The 16,381-nt window shown below is 40.4% G+C and overlaps 1 protein-coding gene across 1 annotated transcript in view; it reads left to right on the top strand.

Moving 5' to 3' along the window:
- ZNF318 (zinc finger protein 318) overlaps positions 1 to 16,070 on the top strand; it is a 28,947-nt gene extending 12,877 nt beyond the window's left edge. The window contains exons 4-13 of the mRNA XM_074164838.1: positions 837 to 2,261; positions 5,210 to 5,309; positions 6,081 to 6,367; positions 9,256 to 9,459; positions 9,939 to 10,038; positions 11,059 to 11,177; positions 11,613 to 12,826; positions 12,998 to 13,484; positions 13,656 to 14,081; positions 14,343 to 16,070. Coding sequence (XP_074020939.1) covers positions 837 to 2,261; positions 5,210 to 5,309; positions 6,081 to 6,367; positions 9,256 to 9,459; positions 9,939 to 10,038; positions 11,059 to 11,177; positions 11,613 to 12,826; positions 12,998 to 13,484; positions 13,656 to 14,081; positions 14,343 to 15,032 — 5,052 coding nt within the window. The 3' untranslated portion in view covers positions 15,033 to 16,070. The remainder of the gene's footprint in view (positions 1 to 836; positions 2,262 to 5,209; positions 5,310 to 6,080; positions 6,368 to 9,255; positions 9,460 to 9,938; positions 10,039 to 11,058; positions 11,178 to 11,612; positions 12,827 to 12,997; positions 13,485 to 13,655; positions 14,082 to 14,342) is intronic.
- The last annotated feature ends 311 nt before the right edge of the window (positions 16,071 to 16,381 follow it).

Genomic DNA, 16,381 nt, shown 5'->3' with positions numbered 1-16,381 from the left:
GCTTTTATAGAAAAGGTGAGTCTTTTTGTATCACAAGCAGCCAGAGCATTGATGACATTGATCGAAGCTCTCTGCCTGTCACAACGCCCCTTTCTTATTTCTTTATAGACTTAGAGAACTACCTAATGCATCCTCAGTACCTCTAGCTGAAAACACCTTCGAGTTTATTTTTGGTCCTTTGGACTGTAGGCTGGGATCAACCCTACTTAATTTGTACCCAGGCTATACCAATTGACTCTTTAAAATTAGAACAACGGAAAAATAAGCAGTGATAAGTTGACTTTTCTCATGTTTTAGCGTATCACTTTTGATCTGTCTGTTATACTGATCAGTGTTGGTTTGACAGGGACATGTCTATCTCAGGAGGTGCTCCAATACTGAGGATCCCGTTCTATACCTATTATTGGAAATCCTATTTAACATGGCATTAATTATGCATATCTGAAGTGACTGGGAATAACTCCAGTGCAGTTGTTTTTACCTGTGTTACAGTGTTGAAATCCTATTTGTCTCCGATTAAATTCAAAGCATAGCCAAATTTATGTTACGGGGTTTCAACTTAAAAGTTTCATTTCTTACACTTGCAAAAAATGAATGGAATATAATTGTGATTTTGTGTATTCTCTGTGATAAGCATTCATTGCTGGACATGGTGTTCCAGAACCTTTAGGCAATTTGTTTTGTAATCTTCTGTGTTCTCTTTCAACTGTATGTTGTCTTTTCTAACCCTTCTTCAGCTGTGAACTGCAGGAGAAATTAACATGTTCCTTTGTTCTGTGAGGTACATAGTCCCCTCAAAAAGTGCTGTAGTAAATAGTAACTTCTCTCTCTTTCAGCCTGAGGGCTTTTCAAGCAGTCTGGCTCCCAGCAAGGATCTTCCTCTTCTTTCTAGTCGTTCGTCTTTGCCCCAGAGCAACGACACTGCTCCTTTTGCCTCTGAAGTGGAGAACTTCCTCAAACGGTTTAACAAAGACCCTGTTGTGGAGTCTGCAAACAAGGAATTGCATGATGGTTTATATGAGTGGAGCCCACTTTCTGGGGCTCCCAAAGACACTTTCATGTTTGAAGAGAAGTTTGGAAGCTTCTTAAGTCACAAGGAAAAAGTAGAACCCAAGTCAGAGCCTGCTGATCGCCATACTGACTTCCTGCTGCCTCATGAGAGGGCCAGTCAGGATGGTAGTGGTTTTTCCCGAATTCTGGGCATGATGGCTGATTCTGTCAGTGCTCAGGAGAAGAGGAGGCGTAGTTTTCCTGACATTGAGGATGAAGAGAAGTTTCTTTATGGTGATGAGGATGAAGACACCAAAACTGAATCTTTCCCTGTTCAGAAGCCCCCAGTGAGTTGTGGCAATGAGATAATAAGCCAGAAAGTGAGTCCACCTCCTTCTCCTGCTCCGGCTGTCAAGCTGGATCCTTTAGAAGAGCCTAATGCTGAGTATGCAAAGATCCATGACTTACTCAAAACCATTGGACTTGACATTGGTGTTGCTGAAATTGGAAAACTGGCTGTTCGTACCCAGGAACGCCTTCATGGCAAAAAGTTGACATCTCGTTCTCCTGATCGTCGCTCTTCAGATCCTCGCAGACTGGACCCCTGGGATTTGCGTCGCAGCCGGAGCGACACTCGTTCTCCTGAGTCAGGCCAGCAGCGCTCAGCATCACCTCCAGTCTCTTTCCAGCAGTCTAAAGACGCATCCACCCTTCAGAAATCAGAATATATGAAGAACAAGCCAGTGGGACAGGATATACCTTCATGTGCACCAGAACAGCCTCTTCCTTCTGTCTCTCTCATTCCCTCAGTTCCACCAGCTCCTGCTAGTTTGCCGCATACACCTACTTCTGTTTCACAATACCAGATTCCCAACTATTCCCAGTTCACTGCCACTCAAATGCCCCAAAACTATCCACCTCCCACAATGGCTCCTCCAGGATACGATGCATATGGGCACTACATGGCATATGCAGCTCCTGGCTGGACCATGTACCCCCCTGCCCAGCAGCCTAATCCTACATTGCCAGAAGCTCACGGTCTTCTTTCGATGGCCATGTCAGCAAACCCAGCGCGTCCCAACCTCCGGGTGATTGAGACAGTCTCTATGGGAAAGGAAGTCCCTGATTTAAAAAGAGATGGTTCTGTGCTTGTTCATGTCCCTACAACTCCTGCTCATTCCAAAGTGCCCCTTCGTCTGTCTTCACACCCTCTCAAAAACACCACAGAAAAGATGTCGGATGAAAAAAATCGTGCAGCTCAAAAACAGAAGGTGTGTTATCTATTCTAATACATTAAAATGTTGGACTGCTTGATTGCTGGTGTAGAAGCTTTTCCTCTTCAGGTGTGCCTTTTTTTTTTTCCTGAGTGGCTCCAGTTTAAAAGCAGTCTAAATTTGCTTTTGTTAAAGATTTCTGGGCATTTGTCTGTGTTATTCTATGACAATTCTAAAAAATGTGTTGAAAATACCCCAAAGTTGTATGCCCTTAGGTTATGGCTGAACAGATGAAATCGAGCACAATGTTGAAGTTCTTGGGGCCAGCCAAAATCTTACAGAGGCCACAGCATGCCTTCATTCTGCTGAGTTTTAGATATTGAAATACCTGAAGATATCTAGATATATAAATACCTGAAGGGGTGGTATAAAGAAGATGGAGCCGGGCTTTTTTCACTGGTGTCCAGTGGCAGGACAAGAGGCAGCGGGCACAAACTGAAACACAGAAGGCTCCATCTGGACATGGTTATACCTATATTAGACGTGGTACAATAATTCCAGGGTTATACCTGTATTAGACATTCTTAAATACATACTAAAGGATGTCATCATTCACAGTTGTGTACAATTTTCCTTCTACATTTGTATTAGTTATCTCTTATAAGAATAAGAATTAAGGGAAACTGTTCTTTACTTGGTGCATCTGACACCAGTTTAGGTTATGGGTGTTAATATGTTCCTCTTCTATTTGGTTTGATTTGCATGATAATTAGAAAGTAGTGGGGAAGAACATATTTTAAAATAGGAAACTATAGTTAGTTAACTGTGTAAGGACTGGAAGATTCCTGAAAGCTGTTCGGGTGTTCAAACTAGTGTCCACTCAATCTTGGTTGTTAAAATAAGGGCATAGAACCACAGAATTATTTGGGTTGGAAGGCACCTGTGAAGGTCATCTGGTTCCAGTCTCCTGCCATGGGCAGAGACATTCTTCAGTAGATCAGGTTACTGAAAGCCCTATCCAACCTGGCCTTGAACACTGCCAAGGATGGGGTATCCACAGTTTCTCTGGGCAACCCGTGAGACTGTGGCTCACCACCCTCATTGTAAAAAGTTTCTTCCTTATGTCCAATTTAAATCTATCCTCATTTATTTTCAAATTGTTTCCCCTTGTGCTGTCACTACAGGCCTGGGTATAAAAAGTCTTTCTGCACCTTGCTTATAAACTTCCTTTATATATTGAAAGACCACATTAAGGTCTACCCAGAGCCTTCTCTTCTCCAGGCTGATCAACCCCAACTCTTTCAGCCTTTCTTCACAGGAGAGGTGCTCCAGCCCTCTAATCAATAGCATGGCCCCAGCAGGTCCATGTCTTTCTTGTACTGGGGGCCCCAGAGATGGATGCAGTGCTACAGGTGGGGTCTCACGAGAACGGAGTAGAGGTGGAGAATCACCTCCCTTGACCTGCTGGCCATGGTTTTTGTGCAGCCCAGGGTATGATTTGCTTTCTGAGCTGCAAATGCACGTTGCTGACTCATACCTAATTTTTCATCTATGTATGCATATCTGCCTTAGAGACAGTATAGCTGTGCTAATGATACATTGTCTTGGTAGATCTGCTAGTAGAAGAGCAGCACATGGGAAACACTGGAAGCTCTTTGCCTTCTTAGTTATATCATGCTCCTCAGAACAGATCAGGCCATGGAAAGATGGACCACTGAATTCAAGAGAGGCTCAAAAGAAGTTACTTTAAATTTTTGGTCTGAAATAACTTCTCTGCTTTTTGTTTGAAGTGGCTTAAAGAGGAGTACTTACACAAAGTGCTACATCAGCAGATAAGTGACTTCACTGCTTGCAGGAATAATAATATGTTCAGCTGACACGGTTGAAATTTTGTTGTTAATGAAACTTGATGCTTCTGGAAGAGCTCTGTTGGCTGAAGGTGTGTGGTTTTGTCCGCACTAAAGACTTCTTTGGCTTGGGATTAGTCCACTATTTTTTTTCTGGAATGGCTTGGAGTATAAAAACTTGCATGCTCCAGTTGATGCCCCTATGCTGAGAGAAAACCCAGAATGAGAGTATAGTGTTTTGGTGATTAAGAAACAAAAACAAAAAAAAATTGTGGCATTTAAGATGTGGCCTGTGTTGGTAGAACTCCTTCCAGGGCCTACTCCAGGATGCTGCCAACATTTACATTCCTATAGTAGTAGTGATTCTCTAGGCCTTGGGTCAGTTGTTATTTATTCAAGGGAGAAGTCAGTAGTAAGTTTTAAGAGCATTGTGGAGGTAAAAAAAAGGAATTTGTCTCGAAAAAATGAAGCTGGGAAGGAAATCGAAAGAACTTCAGATTTCATTTTAGTTTAGTTGTTTTCATTTTAGCCTGATTTCTTTCTGTGAGAATCAATGAAAACCAGTGAAAAGTGGATTTCTGAGCTCCTCATGCCAGAGTTTACCTTACTAAGCAAGAAAAGGACTTAATCCAGGTGTTAAATTTTGGACAGTTATGCCTACAAAATGTATTTGGTGGTACAGTTATGATCAGATTGAAGCAGAAGCCTAAATAATAGCTAAAATTGGCCAGAGTCAAAACAGAAGGCAAGGTGAAGGGCTGTGAAGTCTTTTGTCACTGATGAAACATGCCAACTGTGGAGATACTGCATGAGTTTTGAAGAGCCATTTAGCATGGATCTTGCTCACCCCTGTAGAAGATATTCAGCTGAGCCGAAGTGCCTTGGGAAGTCGTGCAACAAACAAAGCAGTTTTGGGGAATACACTGCCCAAAACAAAAAATTGCATTCATACAGGGTTGAAGCATGAGCACATGATATAGTTACCTGTAGATGCAGAGGAAGAGATGAATTTATTGTGTTAAAATGTTCAAGAACATTTTGAGAATGGTGAGCGGTGTTCTGTGACTGGCAAACTGAGGTCTTGCTGTCATTCTTGCAAGACTGATTAGTTTGTGTTGGGAAGGAAAAGAAAATCCAGTCCCTTTCCAATCTGTTTAGGTGACAGAAGAGAGAGAAAAGCTGAAGAATGAACGAGAAGCACGGCAGAAGAAGCTTTACTATCTCAAGACTGAACTGGACAGGCTTCGTAAACAGCAAGGTATAGTGCATTCCACTCCTGCTTTTTTTCCCCACTGGGATGTGTCGTAAGTCCCAGTACCTGCTAGAAGTGAAGACCAAAGAAATAATAGTCTGTAGTTTTAAACTAGTATTTTCATACTCCAGGCAATGCAGAACTCTTGAGAAAGCAGTGACCTAATTACTGTATTAAAATTAATTATGTCAAAATTTGGCTGTTACACTGTTGCAAACAGTTGTTCTTGCAAATTCTTTGGCAGCTTGATAACTTAAATGAATTACATTTTGTGCATATTATTGCTTCTTCAGAAGAAGTGAGAAGTAGTAACTGAAGACATCAGTGTGCCTTTCAGTTTTTCATTACTGTTATTTGGAGAAGGAAAAGTCTTGTCTAGACAGAGCTAACTTTTTTTATTTTTAAAACTTTTGTTTGGTCCAAGTAAATACTAATTTCTCTCACGTTAGGAAAATGATACTTTCAGGTTAGAATGTACAATTAACTTTTTCTTGTTTGGTCGCACAGGGAAATAGTGATTATTAAATTGATTCTCTCTCTCAAGGATTATGGTGCCTTTATTAGGGGTGTATATTAAGACAGTCTATTTATAGAGGTGGATTGTGCAGATTTAGTGATGTTGTACCTGAGAGTCAGTTCCATCTTTGCAATGTCCTAGTCAAGATATAGTGGCAATATTTTATATTAGTATTTTAATTGTTGCTGGAATAGTTGTATAGATCTTAAGACAATTTTCCTGTTGCATTTCCAACTCTTCTACTTCCCTGATTGGCTCAGGAGAGATGTTGAGGAAAAAACGTCGTGAGAAGGATGGACACAAAGACCCCTTGTTGGTGGAGGTGAACAGACTACAAGAGAATATTATGAAGGAGATTTCAGAGCTTCATAAAGAATCTGATGCCGCTGACAAGAAGCAGTCTGAGCTTGACAAAGTAGCACAAATCCTTGGGATTAACATATTTGAAAAACCTCGGAAACCAGCTGTGGAAAACAAAGATTCCTCAGAAAAGAACAGCAAGTCAGAAAATGCAAAAGGTCTGGAGAAAACATCTTCCTCCAACAAGGTAAAGTCTTCTGGTTTATATGCTAGTGATTTTCCCACTAAGAGAAGAAGGCCCTGGGGCGACAGTTGTTCCCAGACATTTACTAGAGGATCATTTGATGTCATTCGTTATCACATCTCACACGCTGGTTTTGATGGTGCATGCAGGTGAGAGTCAATGTGTTAGTGTTTATAGTTTCCCTCAGGGTTTGTGCAGTTCAATACCAGTTGCTGGTTTTGATCTTGGTTTCGCTGAAGTGGTGGTTGGATTGAACAGTATTATGAGTGTTTGTAGCTGTTCGGGTCTCGATGCCATACCAGGAGGACAGCCTTTTTTTCCCTTTGTTTCTGGCATGACCTGTCAAGGAAGAGTGTTTGTAGCAGCAAAGCTCTCTGCAAGTTTGGAGCATGTTGGTCTTCTCACTGGGTGATGATATTAACGAATCGCAAGACTTATACGATTGTCAGCTTAACATGATTATTATGTACATGCTATGTGTTCTCTCTTAAGAAATGTCAGTATGCATCAGTACGGTCTCTCTGACATGGTCTATACTACTGAGTGCTGGATATACCAAAATAGTCTTTATCACATCCCAGAAGGTAGTTTTCACTTTGGAAGTAGTGTATAATAGCATGATAGTAACATCTGAAAGGTTATGCATGTATTCAGGAGATTAACTGTCCTGCTTTTCAGATGTTTATTCAAATATGTAACTGCAATAGCTGATGGGAGATGGTAGATGCTTTTTGTGTAGGCCTTACTGTATATTTTTTGCAGAGAGGAAAGTGTTAGTAGGGTAAGAGAGATTTCCTACAAGGTCACTCAAATCTGTGTATCCTGTAAACTTTTCCTTATGCTTCATCCTGGTCTGGTTCAGAGAACTTGTTAGATGTCTTTCTTTTTAAGGGACTTGGTTTTGTGTTTTGTTTTTGTTGTTTCTCAAAATATCGCTGAAGTTTAATATCCATTTACTTTTACAAATCATTTGCCTCAGTCACCACATTGTAAAACTAAAGTAGGCAACAATGTCTGTTAAATCCTACGTTGCTTTCTTTTCTTGAGATATGGCATGTGTGAATATATTTTTCATTATTTTAACTTTGTTTGTTTTATCCAAACCCATAATGACTCGATCCTCTCTTCATAGTTCCTTATTTTAACATGGAAAATTCTGAGTTCTAGTCAGAAACATTTAATATTTTCAGATATCTGTAGGCACATAGTCTCTGAGATTCACCTTGTAATTCTGATTGTTAGCTTTTTTTAATTAAAAGAAAGACAGTGGAGGCCTTTTGACACCGAGATTGGTTGACTCTGCCAACCCAAGGGCAAAACCACATGCCTTTCTGCTTCTTTGCAAGTTGCCTTGTAGTCCCTTGCTGCTGAACCTGTGTCTGTGTATTGTAGTTACATTGTCGGTGCAAAGGTGAGGCTAGCCTTGTTGTACTAAACAGACAAATCATCCCTTCTGGGCTCTAAGTAGCAGCAAATTACAAAGGCATCTTTGAGCTGGGGTTAAGCACAAACTGGGGTTAAAAGATGGATATCACCTATGTATGTGAGAAGCATTGTCTTTTTAAAGTTCTGATCAAGATAGTATTTTTATAGGATATATTGGGTGGGTGCATGTCTGTAAATAACATAAACAATGACACTTCTCAGACATCATGAACTTCCATGCACTTCCTGTGGATCATAAGTTGATCTTCTCATTGTTTAAGAGAATGTCAGCTTTGCTATGTTCTTGCGGACAGAATATGTGCAAATATTCACTGGGTCACTTCCTACTCTGCTACCTAGAATTAGATTGTATTGGGATGTGGATATCTGGGGGGTAGTGGCCTGGGTGTCTCTTCATTGTTTGATTTACAGTGCATGTTGTGTGGGGTGTCGTTAATAGGAGAGAATCCATTCCTGTTTATCAAAAGGAATTTCAAGCAAGGCAGATGGTATTTAACAATTTTCAATCTGCTTAAGTAAATTTGTTCAATACCGATAGTGAATAACTTAGAAATCATGCAACCAACTTGGGTCTGCTAAGTTAACATGCTATTCTTTCCAGATTGCCATGCAGATTAGAAATGATAACATAATGGGCTTTCAGCCGTTGAAAATGTAACTCAAAATACATCTAGTACTATCATAATCTAAATTAGCCGGGCTCATTCATGGGATTTCAGGGTTTATTTCGTTTTCTACTCTTGTGGTGTTAGGGTAGTATTAATTTTGGCTGAAATGTCCTGAAATGTCCTCCGTATCACTGTATGGCGTCTTTCTGTACAAATCAATGTAAGTGCAGATGTCACATGCTTAAATCACAAGATGCTTCACCTTATATACTTAGGTAATTAACAAAACACCATCTTTCTACTATTGCTAAGCAACGAGTCTTCTGAAGAATTCAGGAACTCTCAAATAATCTGATAAAGCTGATTGAGTTAAATACTTTTAGTCAATTAATTCTTCCTTTTTCATTCTGCTTTTATCTAAGCTACTTTTACAGTATATTCTGAATGCTTCTAGGGGAGCCATTTTAGGTCTTCTGGGCACTGTCTGGCTAGTATGGTAAATTGGAACTATTCAGATCTTTATGTGAAATGCATAAAGTGGGACGGGTGCATGCCATAGGGAATTTGTTCATTTGGTTCCTTGATTACCTACAACCATCCAGCCATTACATCTGGGAGCCTTATTGGAAGCTCTTCACTGTGGCCACACAGCGTCCTAGTCGTCAATACCAGCTCTCTGAAACAGTGGAATTAGCCTGGGCGCTGAAAAGCAGGTGATATATATTTTTTCTTTTGGGGTGTGTGTGTGTGGCTTCTGCTGGAGGCAGGTTCTGAGTTCTACAGCATTATGTGTGTCCTGCCTTGTCTTAGAGAAGTGTTTCCTTTTGTTCAATTTAGGAATCAAAACCTACTAATGAAAAATCCAGAGGTAGAAGCCCGAAGCCAGCAGAATCCTCTTCACAGTCCTCCAAACATCCTTTCCAGTTGGCCAATATTTATGAATATTATGATGCAGGGAACCACTGGTGCAAAGACTGCAATACCATCTGCGGGACCATGTTTGACTTTTTCACACACATGCATAATAAGAAACACAGACAGGTATGTTGCAGGCTTCCTTCACTAAGTGCATTTCATATTGCTATAAATATTAGCACTAAAACATACATCACACAACTACATTTTACAAGAGAACCTGAAATAATAATGAACCCAAGAAGTTTCTTACCGAATTCTTTTTCACTAACGTTGGACTTGAGCAGTTTGTACAGCTACCAGTGTGTTCCAACTAGTCTAAATGGGGCCTGTGTTCAGTTCGCTCTGGAACGAGCATTTGATATTTGTGTTTCACATGTTTACCTGTCCTTTGCTATCATTTACATTTTACCCTTCTCACAGGTTATTTTCTAATTATAAATTGCAAAATGGGAGGGGAAAGAGAGGAGAACGTAGTTCCTGTAAATATTTGCACGTTGATTTTAATGTTCAGTGTTGTGAAAGGATGTTAAAAAGGAAAGACAAGTGTACTTGCCTTGCTAGTGTAATATATGAGCTGTATACCTCTGTCACTGTGCAAATAGACCCTGGATCCTTACAACAGACCTTGGGCTTCGAAGACTCAGAGTGAGACCAAACAAGACTCCATAAAACGCATTGATAAGATAACTGTTCCTGCCAAAGGTACGTTCATTTTTTTTAATTTGGGTATCATCTCCTTTTGCCATCCAGCAGGTTCCAGTTGTTCAGAGAAAAGAATTTCAAAACTTCACCTTGTTATAGGAGCTTATATAGATACTGTATTATTAGGTAAAAGGTAAATTATTTCATTTCCTGATTGTTCTTGTGGAAAAGGTCATGAAGCAAGAGTGTAGGAAAACATAGCATGGTTCCTTCTCTTCTTTTTTAGAGTTTAGTTTTTTGTTTTGAATACCAGGTGACTTTCTCTGGTGTAGTTCTGAAGTGATTTTTGCTAACATATTAGAATTTAGAACATAACCACAAGAGCTTGCTGTGTTTGGGCAGATCTTGTGCAGAACTCCACAGAGTCTTGCAACAGATTCTTCCATTCAGTACATTTTTAGTGGAGGTGTCCCTGAAAAATCACTGATGAGTACTTGGTAGAGTATGGGTATACAGAATGTGAGAAAGCCATGTGGAAGGGGCTGTAAGTCATTTGAAAATTAATAGAAGATTTAAAATCCAAATGTCTAAATAGGCCTGCCAGTGATCAGTCTCAGTTTATTAATCTTTTACATATTTCTAGTAACACCTGCTAAAGGAGGATCTGCAGTGTGTTAGATGACTGCAGCTGGTTCTGTAGGCACAAGGACTTCAGTGAAAAGACTCGTGTTCTTTTTATAAACCAGGTGTTTATTATTTGAGCAGACTATACCACAAACACGGAAAATAGATTAAGACTATACGAAATGTTAACCTGCTTGAATGGGGGATAGCCTTAATATGACAGAGAGCACTAAAATAATTTTTTGAATCATAGTAATCAAGCTTCTTCACTTTACACGTTTGCTCTTGATAGTGGTGTTTCCCATTCTGTAAGCATAAGGAGAGCAGCATTAATTGTTCCAAAAGGAACATTGCTGGAGGTTTTGCTGTTGTTGTTTGGTATGTTTATCTGGCTTTGTTAAGAGCTTGGCATTTATTAAGTTTTATTTCTCTGATCGTTTTCTTCGGCCTTTTCAGGCTCTGAGTTTCTGATTCCCATCACTGGATATTATTGCCAGCTCTGTCATGAATTTTTTGGAGATCAAATCTCAGCAGAGCAGCATGTGAAAAGTCATCCCCACAATGAGAAATACAAGGTTGGTAACTGGTGTACCAGGAATGAGTCATTCCGTGTGTTAGCTTCTAGTTGTTCTGTTTTCTTTTCACGAAGAATGACATTTGACTCCTCGGAGTATATGTATTTGGTTATGTTCATTCTACTGAACCAAATAAGCAGAACTTCCCACTACATAGAGACTAATCTTTCATCTGCATTTCATCTACATCTGGTGTTTAAGTCCCAGTGTTGATTCTCAAACTGTTCTGTAAAGTGACAGAACTGCTCCAAGCCACCATTCAGTTCACATTACAGAATGTGGAGTTTGTAGCATCTCGGTTTCCTGTTAGGAAGAAGTTTCTTTTAGTGCTGAAATGGCTCTTACTGAACAAGTCAAAACTGATACAGAGTTGAATTTATTTATTTACTGTTCATGGAAAAACAGTGGCTAAAATTGTGCCATTTATTTCCACAGAAATACATAGATGAAAACCCACTCTATGAAGAGAGGAGAAATCTAGACCGTCAAGCTGGATTGGCTGTAGTTCTGGAAACAGAGCGCAGGCGGCAGAGTGAGTTGAAACGGAAACTGGTGGAGAAACAGAAAGAAGAGAAGGATGAGAAGAAACCAAAAATAATAAAGAAAGAGGAAGCAAAGAGCATCCCAGAGCTTGGAGAAGGGGCTAGTGAAGTTCAAGGCAAAATAGATTCTGCTGGGCGAAAAATGGGTATCAAGCTTAAGCTGAAGAAGGAAGAGAAGGAGGAGAAAAAAGAAGAAAAGAAGGAGGAATCTAAAAAGGAATCATCAGGCCAGACTTCCTTTGGGAAATTCAGCTGGAAAAAGACTGAGAGAGAGGATAAAACCCCAGGAGGAGCTATTCCAAAGGAGGAAAGTACAGAAGGAAACAAAGAGGAGAACAAGTGTCAGTCTGGGAAACTCCATGTCAAGCCCATTGAAATCAAGCTGTCTGGGAAAACTGTTATCCCACACACTAGCCCATGGACACCAGTTGTTTCTACATCAACACCAGCAAAAATTCTACCCAATCTACCAGTCCCCACCATGATTTTTAGGAAGTCTACTACTGCAACAGTTAGCAAACCAGCACCTTTGAACACCTTTTTATCCATAAAATCCTCTGGAGCTACCACCAAACCACTGCCTGTGGTAAAAGAAACCAATGCAGATCTTCTACTGCCTCCAGATATCATCTCAAAAGCTTTTGGAGGAGAAGAAGTGATTTTAAAGGGGACAGAGGAGGATTTGAAAGCAGCAGAGAAAAGTGAGTCTTCTCAGACTTCTGATATACCACCTCCACCCCCTCCTCCACCAGCAGTCCAGCAGGCAGCTGTCATTCCTGCAGATGAAGTAGCTCCAGGTGTGTCTGAAAATGAACAGACAATGCTGGCAATGCCCGTGAGACCCCCTCCACCACCACGACCTTCAACTGCTTTCAGTGAACAGGCAAAAAAGGTAGAGAAACGAAACTCTTGCTTGGCCACAGCCAACGCAAAAGATCTCTATGATATTTTCTATAGTAGTGGTGGAAAGGGTTCAGCTGACAGCAAACTTGCAAGTTCTGTTCTTTCAAATGGAGAGAACTCTAGCCTAACAAAACCTGCAGACTTATCTCCAAACCCTAGAACAAATAATAGCTCATTCTCCTTGAAAGAGGATTCTCAGAATATGGCTACTGACGTTAGCCAAGGCCACTCAGCTGAGAGAAGCTTAGAACTGGAAAAAACTGATATTCAGGAGACTTCAATACTTCATACTGACATTGAAAATGGTATTCAGAAAGACGTAGGTCAAAAATTTCAGACTCGTCTTTCAACAGGTGTTCGGAGTAAATTGAAAGAAGATTCCTCACAGTGTAATAATCAAGTAAAGGGGAGTTGGGTTCCTGGTGAGAATCAGGCTGACATGAACAAGAAACCACTTCAGCCTCAGCTATCGGCAGTGTCAGTCACAGAATTGCCAGAAACAAAACCTGCTTCTGGTATCCAGCTGCCTGCAGAAGTTGGACTTGTGGATATAGGAGGTAAAGAGCAGGTCAGCAGTCAGGATTTCTGTGATCTACAGAAAACAGAGATCCAAGAGAAAGTTGGACAGGAAGATGGAAATAAAACTGCAGTTACTAACACAAATGTTCCTGGTACCTTGGAGAAAGATGCAGAAATGAAAGACTGGGAAGTAGAAACGGTAAACCCTGAGCTTAGCTTACACCCTAAAGCTTTGTTACCTGAAACACAGAATGAAATTAAAAATGTGGGAGATTCCCATTTGGTAGAGAGTAAGTTAAGTGATAACTGTAGAACTCACTCAGAAACTGATAGTCCAGACTTGGTCTGTGATTCCCAAAACACTTCAAAAGGAAAAGCTTTGGTAGCAGTAATGACAGAGCAGAATTCTATTGATGCCTCCTTAAAAGATGTAAAACTGAAAAGTGTAGCTTTGGAAGTATCTCAGCCAGGAGTCCTTAGCAAAGCTCCACGAATTTCAGAAACCCAAAATAAGATTTCAGAACTCACAAGAAATCCTGGTGAATGGGACACTTCCAGAAGTAGTAACGGAAAAGAACAGGTCATCACAACCTGTTCTTGTTCTGAAAGTGGTTGTGATCTATCAAATACTCCAAAAGTAGAAATAAAAACTCGTTCCAATGAAGTTGGTGCTTCAGAATTGATAGAGGTACGGCCAGACACATGTCTTGCCAACACAGAAACTAGAAGTAGCATATTAGAAGCTCAAGAAAAAGTTCGACCTGAACCTTCAGGCCGTGCAGTATTAGATAACCAAACCCAAAGGCAGGAGATTGCATGGTTAGTCAATGCCTGCTCTGCAAACATTGTTGAACTCAGATCCAGTGTAGAATTAGTAGTTGAAGTCGAAAAAAAATCATTAGGACACACCAGATCTGATGCAACATTAGATAATGTTTTTGTCAAGAGAGATGCAAAAGAAGTAGGGACTGGAGGCTTTTCTAGAGCTCACTCTGATGTTTTCCAAGAGTCAGTAGTTGCTTTATCAGCAAATTTCCCTAGGGAGCATTTTTCAGAAGAAGCTGCCCACCCCCGAGAAACAAAGCATGAGGTTGTAAGAACCTCAGCAGCCAATGATTTTCATCTGAATACCGCTCACTCAGGATTGAACACTGAGCAATCTGAAAGTCTCTCTGCAAATGTTCGTGTGGATAACAAGAAGGTTTCTTTGACATCAGAAGATGCGAAACACAATGAGACTCCCTCCCAGAAAGCAGCGCTTGAGTTCAAAAGCACTGATTTCAGTTTGGGAGATACTAAGGTAAAACATGAATGCTTCAGCATCCTTACAGCGGGACTTTTAAGTGAGAATACAGAAGAAGTCTCAAAACTAGAAACTGTTGCATCCATTAGGTGTGAGTCCAGTAAACTTAGGAAGCTGGGCGTTGAAAAAACAGTGGATGGAACAGAGACTATTGATTTTGCTACATTGACTTCTGGTAGTCAGGAAGATAAATTTTGCACACAGATTTCTCAAACAGCTAAGCCGCAGCCTGGATTGCAGTCCTCAAATGATGACACTACGGAAGTGGTCATGCCAGTTCTAGAAATGCAGGACATTTCTCCCGTGTCTGAGATCCTTCTGAAAGTGGAGGAGGGCAAAGGTGGCGCTGCTGAAATGCCATCGCTGAGTTGTGACGGAGGCAGCAGAGAAAGTCAGGCTTCTGGGTGCGTGGAAACTTTCCTTCCTGGGCTCAAAAAATCACATGGAAAGGAGGGTGGCTCAGGAGACAAGGGAGTATGCACCATCCAGGGCAAGAAGACTGAACAAACAGAAACTGCTGACAGTAGTTTGGAAGCTACAACAAATTCAGGAATCGCTGAAAGCTTAGCAGAAAGCCCAGTGGGTTGAAGTGAATCCAGCCAGTCCCAATATTTGAGGAGCCAGAGCTGGGATTATGTATATGTTTTTTGTTTGGTTTTTTTTTTTGTTCCCTTTGAGGGTTTTGGGTGTACTTTGCATCCTGTGGTAGGACTTAACTAAAGTGAACTAAAGTTACATCATCGGAAACCAGACACATACTTTATTCTGTACATAATTAATTGTGTAAAATGTTTTTTCATGTGAATTTTTTTGCCAATTTCTTTTCTACACTCTGCTATTAAAATGGAATCTCTCGTTTATAATGCGTGCGTCTTTGTTGTTTATTTTGGGGGCTTTTATTCTTTGACCATTTTTGGATGATTTCCAGCTCACCCTGTTTGTGTCAGTAGCACCGTGAGTAGCCCAGCTGCTGGGACAAGCTCAAGAAGAGCAGTTTAGAACTTGCAAAAATGGAGACTTGCAAAAGAGCTAAAACTGAAAATTTCTTTAAACTGTAATGCATGGTTTTGTTTACTTTCATGTTTGAAATGCAAGAATGTGATTAGAGTTGATTTTTTTTCTTTGTTTGTTTATCTGTCTCTGTGATTTGTAATTACTGTTGTATTACATCTGCACTTAAGCTGTTTCATTGTATTGTATAAGCACATGTATGGATGCCACATCACTAAGCAAGGGGAGAAAATCTGTCCGACCGGATTTTGGAGAAGAAGACTAACCGGTAAGGCTCTGTGGCCTGACACCTGGACCAGACATATTGAGGTCACTTACATGATTTGAAATGGGCTTTCTTTCATTGTATTGTGATTCAGTAACTATTTGTGTTAAATCATTTAGCAGCTGACCAGCTCTGAAGAAGCAGAAGATCAGAACCCTGGTGTCAGGAATTGGACTCGCTTCATGTGATACAGACACATGCATGCCTACCCTGAGTGGTCCTTGAGCTCTCAAAAGCTCTAGTGTGATGGTTCTCATTTGTATAGCTTGTTAAAGACTAAAGTATTAACTGTGTTTGCTTGGATAAATATAACATTTTTATTTGTAAATTGTTTAAAAAATAAACATACGGTGGTCAACAAGGCTTTCTTCTTGATTTTCTTTTTTTTTTTCTTTAACTCAAGGAAAGTGTTTTATTTCAGTTTATTTCAATTAATTCAACTCATGTGGTAGCTGATAAAATTGAGAAATTGTAGACGATGAAGACATTCAGCACTTAGCCTGCTCAGTAAAAAACTGATTTGTTCCCAGCTAAACTCAGTGGAAGAACTATGGTCAACATCATCAGTGGAAGTTTGTTTGAAGTCTTGAGCCATATGTAAAGCTCGAGGCGGGGGTCCAGGGGCAGTACCCAAGCAGAGTTCATATTTTCACATTTCTGT

Source organism: Numenius arquata, chromosome 2 (assembly GCF_964106895.1).
Source record: "Numenius arquata chromosome 2, bNumArq3.hap1.1, whole genome shotgun sequence".
Lineage (NCBI taxonomy): Eukaryota > Metazoa > Chordata > Aves > Charadriiformes > Scolopacidae > Numenius > Numenius arquata.
Note: the sequence above shows the minus strand (reverse complement) of the source record. Positions and strands in the feature narration are given on the sequence as shown.